We start from the raw sequence: 13,351 nt of genomic DNA, 5'->3' as shown, positions 1-13,351 counted from the left end.
CGAGTTTGTTAAATGCATGACGAAGCATACTTAGCTGTTTAAATCAACGCGTTTCGACATTTGTCTGTATTTGTTTACGACTTTCTGAACTGTTATGCAAGCAATAATGTTTACAGTTGAACTGTTAACTGCAGGGCTTTTATTTGATCAGGCAGCACATTTTATTCTTGTAGCCAATAAGGCGCGTATTGTTTTTTTATTTCGCAATAATCAACCTAGATGAGGTCAGCTTTTAATGATTTACAAAACATTTTTTTAGCAGCTACGAACATAATAAAGGTAGTGACAAAAGTTATTTCTCTAAATGTTAAACTTGTTAGAAAATCATTGAATTCGGTAGTTACAGAAGTTAAGCCAAAATGAAGCTTGTAGCGTTGTTAATGTGTTTATTAATGGCAACGGTAAGTAGTATATTTAATACCCTTCTTATTTTTTAAATACCTTTAGTTAAATTTTATCTACCTTACTATGAAGTAGTTACTGTTTATTTTATAATAAAAGTTTAAAGTTAAAATATAGTTTCACAAGTCGTCGTTTAATAACAAGTTTTTTACAGGTCAGTGCTAAGATGAACCGCAAGATAGTTAGTGATTTTAGATGCGTTGGGAGACGCCAAGAAAGAGTTATAGTCCAACTTGGCGATGTTAACTGTGACACTTCTAATACACATCACATAGAGGATACAAGGTCAGTTACATTAAGTATACACAGAATTTATAATCTTGTTATTAATTATAAGTTTTATTAGTAATAATTTTCAGCAATACCAATATATTGAGGTATATTTAAAATATTCCTTTTCTTTAAAGCATTGGTGTAGCGGAGGAGTGTGTATCTGTAAGACATCATGGCCCATACAACGTTACCGTTGCTGATGGGCATTCAACTAAAACCACAAACGTTCAATACATCGTAAGTTGTGCTTGATTTTCATTGGCGAAACTTACAATAAATGGTTGTGCGCTTTAAACTAAAGCCTTTATTTTATTTTACATTTTCCTTTTTTTATTTAGAGGTTGTTAAAACTACCTATGTACAAACTATCTGAGTCGTTTGTGCAAGATTTGCTTACAACAAAATACATTTATCTTAACCTGGTAAGTAAAAAAATGACGTAATTACTTTATACTTTGCTTGTTAAACATTCAATATTGTGTTTATGTTATACAGGTTTATCGTTTTCAATCGTCGAATTATTATTTACCAGAAGTGTCCAAACTGTTCCGTGGCCTGATGGACAAATCAATAAATCTTTTAGATAAAGTTTCAAACTACATTCTCGCAAAACAGGTATTTATAATAAGATCACAGAATTTTATCCCCTTACCTTTTTATAAAAAGAAGTCACCCTTAAATGTTAAACCAAAGACTTGTTAGTTTTGTTATCTGACAAAATTGTTTTTACTTTAAGGTTACTACGTCATTTTTGGATGGTGTAAGCTCACCTGACTACGCTTGTGTGTTTCTTAAAAATGGGTTTCAGACTAATTTAGATGTAAGTAAATACTAACAACATTACTACAAACATTTATAAAAAATTATTTAAAACCAAGTATTTTAAAGCCTAAACTTATTTATAAATGTTTGCTGTGTTTCTGTACAAACTTGATTTATAAATGGATTTTTTATAGGTTTCTTACTATTGTCATACTAACGTTACTTGCCTAAAAAGTTCGCTTCATTCGGCTTACAAACAGCAAGAGTTGCTGATCAAAACTTTGACAACTATTATTAACCTAGCTCATGAACTTGACGACCACGAGGTTAAACAATACACATTTTTAAATATTTTAAAGCAGATTTTATTGTAAGAATAGTATATATTTATTTGTATTAGTTGATGAAACAGGTAAAAAGTAGGTTACTGTATAAAGGCTACTAAAAACAGGCTGCCCAAAGTATGCATTACATTTTTATTCGGATTTAAAAGTAATTATATGCTAGATAATTAAAAAATGACTCTCCATATTTTGAACTCCCTATAAGTTACTATTTTACTCTTAAATTATCTAACTTAACCTTTACAATACTCTCTTAATAACTTATACTGTTTATATAAAGATGATTGAGTTTTTGACTGTTGAAATACTACCTGAAGTCACAAAAACAATGAAGTCACTGACTAATCAAAGAAATACACTGAAACGAATGGCTCAGGGAAAAAACAAGGCTTTGGCTGAGTTTTTATTCGACAAAATGCTCGAATAAGGAAAACTACTTCGAATGAATATTACAACTTTTATGTACAGTGTGTGCACTACATTACTTTAATGTTAAATATTATTATTACAATATCTATCATTCTTCATTTCGATTCACCAAATTTTTCTTTAATAATAATTATTAAAATAAAATTAATTCGAATTGCAAAAAAATGTTTGATGATCGCTTGTTAACAGGACTAATTTTCGTTGGTTAAAATAAAACGCGAGTGGTAAAAATATATAAAAACATAATAAAATAATTAGGCTTGATATTTATGTACAACACGTGGTCAAAAATTGTTATTAACGAAATAAAAAAACTACCTTAATTGATATTTATATATTACATAGTTCAACCATAAATATGGTAGTAATGTTTTTGATTATGATCAAGATATGACGTCACAATTCAGATACTTCCAACTTCGCTTTCCAATTGATTCTGCACAAAATTAATGGGATTATTTTACGTAAATCCAAAAGATAGGAAAAAAAGGTTACTTTAAACATGAAAACTTAGTACTTACATCAATGATGCTGTCATAAGATTGTGCGCATGCGCGGTTTAAAACCTGAACGGCGTCGTGACGATTGATGTTCATCAGGGCGGAACGTAGCCCGTCAACTGTTCCATGCATCAGCTTTGAAAAAAAATTTGTTACAAGCTTATAAAAAACTTTAAAACCTAGACAAGTGTATTTACAAAAAAATATGCCAACAATAAACTAAAATCTAACAAATTGATCTCAAAAGCATTAAGGCCAATCAATTTATAAACCAATCTTTAACAATGTTTACAAAAAAAATTAATTTTAATTAAAAACAGTTACCTATTGCACTAATATGTAAATTGTAATAAATTAAAAATCTCAATCAGACTTACTTCATATTCTTCCAATAGAGAATCAGCTGGATTTGCAACGTTTTGAAATCTTTTCTTGGCAAAGGAGAGCTCCAGTCTGTCAGCCAGTGCTAACCAGTCTAAACCGTTTTGTTGGGGGTTCAGTAAAGCACAAAGTTTTAATCTTGACTCTGGTTCCAAGTTTGACAGTTCTAAAAATATATAAAAAATATTTATACATAAACAAAAAATTTTTACATTTTACATTAATATTTTTTTGATAGTATTTTTAACATTTAAAATTTTTTTAAAAGTTAATAATTGTTATTAATTTTTTTTTATTGAAAAATTACCGAAATCTGAGCTGTCGTTGAGAATTGCGCATTCTTCATTTTCACTGAAACAAATTTCATTTCCATCCAATAACTCCCTCATCTATAACAAAACATAATAAATTTATTAACAATAATGCATTTTATGTTTGAAGCCGACAATATTTTAAATATTTATCACAAAAGAAAAATTAGTTTAAATATTAAAAATATGACATCAAAATAAATTAGTTTTTTAATCAAATTTTTTCTTTTCTTAAATTGAATTGTTTAATAAAGTCAAAAAAATAAAAAAAATTTATGTCAATCTATTTTTTTACCTTTTCTGTAGAGGCAAGATCAGAAACAGTTTTACCATCATCATTTTGCATATCTGTTTCAGCTCCACATGCAAGCAATAAAGTAGCAATCTCATAACAGTTTTCAGCCACTGATATATGTAATGGTGTGTTGTTGTCATATGATGTAACCTCCATTGCTGCATCACACTGTAAAAATAAAGATTTTAAAATAAAATTATTGAAATTGTAACCCAAAATCATTTTTGGTTACAGAAGTACTATAACGGTTAAAATAAAACTTAGAAAAAAAATTATCAAAAAAAAATTTATGCTTTATTTTAGAGGTCATTATATACTGAACTCTACATAATTAACCCTATATAGTTAAATTCATTTATCATGTTTTGCTTTTAAATCGAGAAAATTTAAATTAACATTTGAAAAAAATCTAAACTGTTAACTTAGTTACCTCTGACAACAGACAGCTAGCCACGAGTAAATTTTGATCATCAACAGCCATGTGCAAAGCAGTTTTACCACTTTTCTTATCAGGTTTGTTGACGTCCCATCCATATTTGTTCAACAACAATAAACATTGTCTTGTGTTGCCTGTCGAGCGAGTAGCCAAGTGAAAAGCTCCGAAACCTAAAATAATAAGATTAGTTTAGGTCTAGGTTAACTCAAAAATTTTTAAAACTGTTTATTAAATTTTCTTGAGGAAATGAGAAATGTTTAAGCAAGATTTGCTAAACTGTATTATATTTAGCTTAATCCAATAATAAAGTCAAGTTTAGTAAAAAAAGATTACATTTTTTTAAAAAAATTGTTATATATTATTTAAATTCTTACTCTAAATTTTGCTATTTATAAATCGACCAAAAAACTACCTTTGAAATTTTGCACATCACCAAGCGTAACCATATTTCTAGTTTTCCTTAACAAGCGAGATAGCACATCAGCATTTCCATGTCTGCTTGCTACATGAATACTGTGGTTTCCATTTTCATCTGCTATGAGTGGGTTTGCACCAGCTTTCAAAAGATTCTAAAATATTTTTTATAAAAAATTGTAAAAACTTCTGAAGAATATTTAAATTTAAAAAAATTTACAAAAATAACTATATTTTACAAAAATAACTAATATTTTTATCAGATAGTTTATCCTAATTTAATTTTTTTTTTCAAAAATTTGCAGTAAAAACAATTTTTTGTTATTAATTTCACAAATTTTACAATATCAAAAATTATCTATCTAAACAGAATCAACCCTAAATAATCATTGAAATAAACAAAAAAAATTACCACTACTGCATCAACATTGTCAGTAAGCACAGCAATTTGAAGCGCAGTTTGTTTTTGTTGGTTTTGGGCATTTATAATGTCGTTCTTATCATCAAGAGTAACGACCACATCAATGAACCAACCTAAGACCTTAAGTTGATCGTAGATCACAGCCACATGCAAGACCCTAAAAGTAACAGTTTTTTATTTAAGTTTTTTTCGCAGAAGATACCACAGTATAAACAGTTTTTTGAACAAGAAACCCAAAAATTTAAACTTGGTAACAAAAAATTTAAATTTATTTTTTTTTATATCTTTATCCTCGATGTGGAAAAGTTGAATGTGCGACTTAAACATAGAGTAACATCAGTTACTCCGACTCAGTCTCGAGTTGCCTGTGGCAGTTTGGGATATTATAGATTATAATTGCTCAGTAATTATGCTGCTGATTAAGTGCTGGCTCAGCAGGAGTTTATACTGTTTACAGCACCTTACTCAAGGTCGCTACAGCATGAGATCAGTGAGGATTGAACCCACGACCTCATGTGTGGTGAAGCAAGTGTTCTTACCACAAATATATATTTTCTTTTAACATTAAAGATTGGGCTTTAAAAGATTTATTTTAACTAGCCAATTGCTCACCCTATAAGCTGGATTTTAATTGTCATAATATGGCTACCACTCAAAACTGATATGTATTTTATTTTAAAGGCCTATAATTAGGACAAACATAAACGGTACAATAAGCTGCATTTTAAATAGATTGTTTTAGTAAGGATAATTTATTAATTTGCTATGTATAGAAATATAATTAAAAATACTCACGTGTCACCATTGTCATCAGATTCAACAGCTAGTTGACGTTGTAGAGCCAACAACATTCTAACATCTCCTGTCATCGAGAAATCATGCAATGCACTCGTCATACTTTCCGTCATTCTTGCGAAAAGTGTTTGATACAATTTCTTGCTGCTTTCATCTAAAAATATAAAAAACGTTTTGTAAAAAAAAGAAGAATGTGCTATAATTTATGTTAAATAGTTTAGTCTGAAATAGAAAACAACAATTTGAATTTTCAAGTGATTATTAAATATGTTACCTTTACTTTTATTCACTTCAACTGCCGGTGGCTTTGTTTCAACTTTCACCTAAAAAATAATTTAATTTAGATTTAACTTATATTTTTAAGCACCATGCAAGTCTGAAATGATTTATAATCTCAAATTTTAATTTATTACTTTAATATTAACTTAAATATTAAATATTGTTAGCATTTAACCTTTACAGAAGTCACGTCCTTGGAATGAGTTTTTGCAGGGACAACATTGTCTTTAATTCCTCTCTTAAGGTTATGAACCAAATCTAAATCCTCTCCCAAATTTAAACTTTGGAATTGACTTCCCAAACTAGCAGCAGCATCAGCTTCAACATCTTTAAAAATTTTTTGTTGAGGTGAAATTTATATAAAAAAGGTAAGAATTGGTATTTTTTTGTAAATTGCTAAAATTAAATTTTATGGTTTAATTTCTGCATAGCGTTCTATAAAAAAGATCCATCATCTCTGGCGAGCAATAGCTAAATGTTTTTTTACAGCAAGATTTATACAAACCTGGCAATTCAGTTTTAATTTCGGAAGGTGAGATCGTTCGTGTTGGTGTTTTTTCGCCATCCTAAAACATTTATATAACTGTTAAATACTCTATAATATCATTTGATCTCAAAAAAAAAGATCAAAAACTTTTTACAAATCCACGAAATTTGGTTGGTTTATTAGATTTTTTTAAATATACCCCAACCATTTTTTTAGATAAAATAAAATTAAGTTTTATGACAAACCTCATCATTTTCTATGGAGTTAAATTCATCTTCCAAATTTCCATCCTCATATTTAAATGCTGAAGCATAATTGCTGTTGTCCTCATTCTTACTCTCTGGTTGAATAGTTTCTGTTCCAGCATCACTTACTATGTCCTCAAACAATTCAATATTGGCGGAAAGGTCTAGTTCATTAGCAAAAGTAAATTCTAGAAATAAATAAAAAAACATCGAGAATGAAAGATTAACCTTGGCGGGGCGACTAACATTTTCAATATTCCATCTGTTTTATCAGTAATGTTTAATAATAGACTGCAGTAAATAATTATGTATTAAATAAGATTAATAAAAAAAAATTACCAGCAGATTCAAGCGCTTGAGAAATAATGTCTCCATCCTATATATAAATAAAAATCATTGAAAATTGCTTCTCGCATTTTAATTGTAAAAAATCAGTAATAAAAATAATTAAATTAAACCTTCCGATAAAAACAAAACAACTTTTAAAACAAATGCTAAAGTAAAATACCAAGAAAACAGGGTTGAAGTTTTGGTCAAAGTTTTGTTGCTGAATTTGGTTGCTGTAAAAACCATTCCCGTTAACCATTCCATTGCCATTCATTTGAGCAGTACCATTTACTAACGGTCCATTCATGTTTGCTGTTCCATTAACAAGTGGAGCATTAATCATCTGTTGTAAGTTGCCAACAGATTGTTGTTGGGTACTAGTCGTAGGAAAAGTTTGATTCAGTTCAATCATTTGAACTTGAGTGGTTTGTTGAAAATAACTGCTGGGATCGGGTGCTGTTTGTATTTGTCGGTTGTGGAATTGAATCTAAACAAAAAAAAATTGTTGGCTTAAGAAAAAAAAAATATGTCATTTTAACTTTTTTATGTTTTGGGCAATTTTAACTAAACTTTGGTTCAATGTTCTATTACCTAAAATATAGTACAACAATTAGTATTTTTTTTAAGTTTAAAGTGTCTACTAGCAGTATCTAGCAGTACCAAATTGTTTTAATGAAAAACAAGCTTAAAAATAAGTAATAAAAAAAGGGTTAGTGTCAATATTTAATAAAATATTGGAAATTTAAGTTTAAAAGTGTTAAAAAAACCTGGGGCAACTGTGTATTATGTTGAGCTCCTACAGGTATTGGAACTCTGGTGCCTGCGAAATATTCTTGCTGTAAAATTTAAAAATAAAAAATAAATATTTAGTGATTTTTAAATAGCTTTTTTAAATTTTGGGGTTATTACAAACTTACCTTAAATGGTGTGGTTGAAGCTTGAGAGGGTGACATCGGGTGGTATTGAGCAGGGGAACCTTCACTCATACTGGATGTATCACTCTAAAAACAATAACAAATATTTTATTTATAAATTTGATAATTTAAAAAAAAATTTGGTCTCTTTTTTGTTTATTTATGTTGTGGTAAAGTAGTTTGCAATTTTCTGTTATGTTTACGTGATCTTAAAAAAAAAATTAAACATTTTTTTACTAAATTCATGTATTGCCCATAAAGTTCTTTAAAGGGTCTCTAAACTAATGTATTATCTTAAACGACTTACAAATAACTTTTATGCGATATTACACTGAATTCACAAAATATGAAGCAAAGTTCTATGCAAACAAATACTTAAATTGTTTTAAGCTCACAAAAAAAATTCCCTACCTGTGGTGAGGGTTGTGAGAAATGATTCTGAGGACTGGCCTAAAAAAACAAAAGGTTATACATGGTTTAAAATTTGATTTTGGTTCTACTTCCCTTTAGTGTTGCGCCATTGGTTAATAATTTACCAATGGTAAACATGTATGTAGTATTGGTTTTAGATCATAACTACAGTTGCCAAATGACAAACAGATATAATAACACAAGAATACTGTAATATTCAATTACTTTGCCAGTATTGTATGTATGTAATTTTATACCAAATATTGAGTAATATTTCTACATACAACATAAAACCGTTTAAAAGTCATTTTTAATATCCAATAATTAACTTTAAAAACCATACCTGACATATTGATACTTAAATTTAAAAAAATTCTTTTTGAAAACTTTAAAATAAAAGTTATAAATTAATACAATTAGAGCTTATTTTGTTACATCATAGAAAATAAAAAATGCTTACTGGTTCATTTTTTACACTGAACATATTAAGAATTTGAGAAGGCATGAGCGGGCATTTTTGGGGATCAGGTTGCTGTGAAGGGGGTTTCATGTTGTCTTTGGGTTTTGTGCCAGCTGCCCCAGATCCACTGTTCATTCCTGAAAACTTAAACCCTGGGGTCAAAACTGCTCCCCCCGGAAATTGATAACCTGAAAAGTAAAAAACATAATTTTACTGTTTTGGTAAAAGAAATAAAAAAATAACATCTATGTTTAATGAAGCTAAGTGGACAATACATATTTACATTTACTTTCAGTTTATAGGCCTACAAAATAAATAAAACACCCTTTTGTGATGCTTTGGGTGTTTATTGTGGGAAAATATAAGTTAAAAGTTGTGATCATGTTACGACTTTACAATGCTGACAAAAGGGCAGGCTATCGACTAGTTTCTTCAACCTACTAAAATTATTTTTCAGAAATTCACAATTTAACATTAAATTAACTTACCAGGATTAGATCCTATATGATCCATATAATTAGGAGTCACCTTTCTTCTTTTTCTATCAATCATGTCCATATCTAAATATAAAAGTCATATAAAACATACAAAAATAACTTCAAAAACAAATATTACTAAAATTAGGCTGCACTAACACAAGAGCACCAAATCTAAAAAAACCTTTCACTTTAAATAAATGTAATTTTTTTGTAGTTAAAAAAATCAAATAGTTCTAAATTTAAAAGTAATTTAATTTTTCTTGCGAAAATAAAGTTACCATTTTTGTTTGGCAAATAACTAAAAGGGCGTGCCTCTGAAACTTCACCATCTGATTTTCTACGAAGTTGAACCTGAATGTGATCGAATTGTAATTTAAAAAGGTCGAACTTATACAATAAAATACTACAATATGCTTAAATTATAACTTTATACCAGTAAAAAAAAGTATTGTAAAATAAAGCGACTTCAGCAAAATTTCATTATTTTTTAACATTAAATAAATCTTTTTTAATTGAATATAAAACTAAATTATGTTTAAAACTCATAACTGATTATACCTGTACATTAACCGGTGCTTTAATGGTCTGATCCTTGTAAGCTGGTGTTCGAAACACGATAGCAAATTGTCGATGTACATCGGTGGGACTAAAAGTTCCATAACTTTCCCACAATTCATTCCCTTGCATGTCTTCCTCTAGGAACCTCACTTGAATGTCATCTGCAAAAACAAAAATATATTGTTAAAGTTTAATTGGGAAAACTTATGCTATGTTGGTATTGAACGTAAGTAATGAATATGCAGTATGAATATTTAGTTGAATGATAAAGTTATACAACTTAAGTAAGTACAAAAAACTTTAATTTTTTGTTTGACAAAATTTCCCAAAAAATCCATCAAAGTCATTTCATACAAGCAGTTATCAATATCAATCAAAATTTTACCAAATTGGCTACAGAAAAAAAAAAGATTTTGCCAAGCCATAAACTAATTACTAAATGTAAAACAAACCTTTTTGGACTTTGTCACAGAGAAGATAGACCTCGTCTCCACCACCGGCACAACCTGAACTACAATCCATTCGACAAATCTTTAATGTCGCCGCATTTGGGGCTTCTACAAAAAAAATTAAAAAGCTAGAATGTTTATAGTGGTAATATTTATTTGTCCAGTTTATAGGCCAATAAAATAAATAAAACTTCGGTTTGTGGCATCGGTTTTTAACTTATTTAAGATGACTACTTTAGAGAATGACTCAGCCTTTTGACGTACTTTACTTAAGACAAAGAATTTTTACGAAACATAACTAGTATTGTTTATAACTTAGTCAAAAAATTTGTATTCAAATTTTATTATTTATTTAGGCATAATATAAATTATCAGCGTATACATAAAGGATGTAATGGTATATTGCTTATTCTTTTAAATGATACTTACTGCTGTCAAAAATGGCTTCGGAAATCACAGGTTTAAGCATGATTGTAAAAGCCCCGTTGCTGTCTGGCAAGTAAGCAATAAACATAAGACGTACCACTGATAAATCAATTGATTTTGCCTCACTTTGAGCTTTGGCAGCAATTCGTTTTCGATCCTCATCTAAAATTTAAATATATTTTTATCTTAAATAAGATTTTTAACTAAAATTCAACCTGTTTTGTACTACCATTACCAAAAAAACTAAAAAAGCAATCAAATTTTGGTGTTTTAGAAAAACGTTAAAAAGATTTATAAAAAAACAATTCAACCTCTAAATGTTAAACTTTTTCTATATACCTTTTATGTTCCTTTGTACTTCTTGTGGGAAGCCGTGATTAATTGAGCTAAGTTGCATTTCAGCTGCAATATAACGTTCCTCCAAAATGCTCGCCACATTCTTTTTTGTCACATGTTGAATACCAAGGTTTGGAAAACTGCACAAAAAAATTATTATTAAAAAAATTAGCTTATAAAAGCTAGTCAGAATTGGGACTGCTTTTTCTGGGTAATACACCACAAAAAACATAGCTTAGTTATTGTTTACCAACATAATTGCGCCAATTTTTCTAAATTAATAATTTTCTAACCTAGCAAATATTTAAAAACATCCTAAAATGTAAATAATTTTTTCCTGATGTTTCCATAAACAAACCCATGGTTTGGCAAATATTTAATCATTTTAATCTTTAAAGAAAAACAAACATACGTGGCTGTCATGTCCTTAGGGCCACACTGTACAGTACAAATTCCATTTTGACATTGTTTTCCTACCAAGGAATGGGGGTGAAGTCGAGGGTTCTCCTCATTTGTCACAAGTTGAACAACAATTCGGGCATAGCCTTGGTAGTTGGAAATCTAAAAACAAATATTCTAATAAAAATGTGTTTTAAAACTTAAACAATCCCTCAAATATTAAGGCACTAACTTTTTTGAAAAAAAAACCTAAATTTCTAAAAAAATAAATTAAAATTTAAACATTAGAGGTCTATAAAAATTGTTTTAATGTAAATAATTGTTTTTTTATATTAACATAACAAGTCTTTAAGAAAATAACAGATTGGGTAAAAAAGGAATTATTACAAAAACAAAAAATTGATCAAATGTAAATTAAATAAGAAATTGTACAAATAAGAAAAATCACATACTCGAACAGCTGGAAAAGTCTTTTTGTTTTTGTCGCTGCTTGCTCCTGGTATGCCACCGTGTGACGGTCCCTCACAGGTGTAACGAAATCTAAATCCTCTAGATTTAGGATTTTCCAGGATTTGTAAATAAGGCTCTCCACCATTCTAAAATAAATTCAAATTATAAAGTGCCAAATTTCTGAAAAAAAACATTTTGTTTAAGATCATACAATTAAAAATCCTCGTATCACAAATAGTTATGGCACTTTAGCCTTATACAGTTAAAAAAACAACTTATAATATACAATTAACTTATGTAGTTCAAAAAAAATTACTTCTGCTTCTTCTTCTGGAAACATATTCGCTTTTTTACTTAGTTGAAGAACTGATTTACTCATTTATTGTGCAATACAACAGGTTGATTTAATGTTTTTTTCAATCTAAAATACATAAAACATAAATATAATTAACTTAAAGTGAAATAGTCCACTTTAATAACGCAACAAATCAAATATACAGTGCAACTCTGTCAGTCTGTGGTAAAACTGTTTTAAAGCCCTTTTATATCAACTAACATGTGTCAGTTTGCCCATATCACAAATAGAATGTCTCCACAAAATATATATTTTTAAAATAAATGTATAAAACAAATAAACCCGAAAAATAACCAAAAACTGAATAGCTTAACGGACCAGCCTTTTCTTTCTTTTGTCTATCTGTTCGTCTTATAGTCAAAAAACAGAATTTACAACACTGCACGATCATACCACAAAGTTTATTTCACTATTATCTTGTCTTAAAAATAAGTACCAAAGTTAAATATTGAATCAAATTATAAACATATTGGCCAAAAACAATTTTATTTTAGGTGATGCACCTACACAAAAGTTAGAAATGGCGAAATTTTTTTCTGGTAAGATACCACTTGGGCATTCCCCAAACGATTCTAAGCGCTCTGATTGGTCGAGGAAATCATGTGCTCAACTTTATTTTTAGTACCAGGGAAATACCACAAAAAAAATTTGGAGGGGAATTTTTAACGTCATTATTTTTTTGTGTTATTTACGAAATTACGCAAATAAAGTTGTAATATTTGTGGGGTCAATATATTTAATATTATTTATCCAAAATGGGTTTGCTTCTAAAAGGGAATCTTCGAATCTGCCGACATTTTCTAACATTACGTCATAGGCAAAACGGGCAAACTTTAAGTACCATACAAGAAATTATAAAAATATATTTTTATTTAAATTATCGTTACTTAGTATTGCTAATAATAGTAATATAGCTTTGTTGCGCCACATGGGCCACACTTTTGATCATAAACTATGAGCTATTAAAATAAAGTGTTGACAAAATGACATAATCATAACGAAACCACACGCAT

General features: G+C 28.8%; 2 protein-coding genes across 2 annotated transcripts; one reads left to right on the top strand and one right to left on the bottom strand.

Annotated features, from left to right (window-relative positions):
- The first annotated feature begins 178 nt into the window (after positions 1–178).
- LOC145741983 (uncharacterized) lies at positions 179–2,435 on the top strand. Its single transcript, XM_082559697.1, has 8 exons — positions 179–401; positions 557–687; positions 810–912; positions 1,014–1,097; positions 1,171–1,290; positions 1,412–1,495; positions 1,632–1,763; positions 2,062–2,435. The coding sequence occupies exons 1-8, from the start codon at positions 360–362 to the stop codon at positions 2,206–2,208; spliced, it is 843 nt and encodes a 280-aa protein (XP_082415823.1). The 5' UTR covers positions 179–359; the 3' UTR covers positions 2,209–2,435.
- Positions 2,092–12,409, bottom strand: LOC145741978 (nuclear factor NF-kappa-B p105 subunit-like). The gene is made up of 28 exons (XM_082559686.1): positions 12,300–12,409; positions 11,986–12,129; positions 11,547–11,695; positions 11,138–11,274; positions 10,802–10,960; positions 10,376–10,480; positions 9,924–10,084; positions 9,644–9,716; positions 9,375–9,446; positions 8,887–9,074; positions 8,427–8,465; positions 8,019–8,102; positions 7,869–7,937; positions 7,283–7,588; positions 7,114–7,150; positions 6,775–6,962; positions 6,548–6,608; positions 6,218–6,369; positions 6,038–6,086; positions 5,764–5,917; positions 4,960–5,125; positions 4,546–4,702; positions 4,128–4,303; positions 3,698–3,865; positions 3,399–3,480; positions 3,088–3,257; positions 2,732–2,845; positions 2,092–2,646 (listed from the first exon to the last, which is right to left on the bottom strand). Exons 1-28 carry the CDS (start codon positions 12,360–12,362, stop codon positions 2,614–2,616), a joined length of 3,456 nt encoding a protein of 1,151 aa, XP_082415812.1. The 5' UTR covers positions 12,363–12,409; the 3' UTR covers positions 2,092–2,613.
- Positions 12,410–13,351: the final 942 nt, after the last annotated feature.

The sequence above is a fragment of the Corella eumyota genome, chromosome 2 (assembly GCF_963082875.1).
Source record: "Corella eumyota chromosome 2, kaCorEumy4.1, whole genome shotgun sequence".
Classification (NCBI taxonomy): Eukaryota; Metazoa; Chordata; class Ascidiacea; order Phlebobranchia; family Corellidae; genus Corella; species Corella eumyota.
Note: the sequence above shows the minus strand (reverse complement) of the source record. Positions and strands in the feature narration are given on the sequence as shown.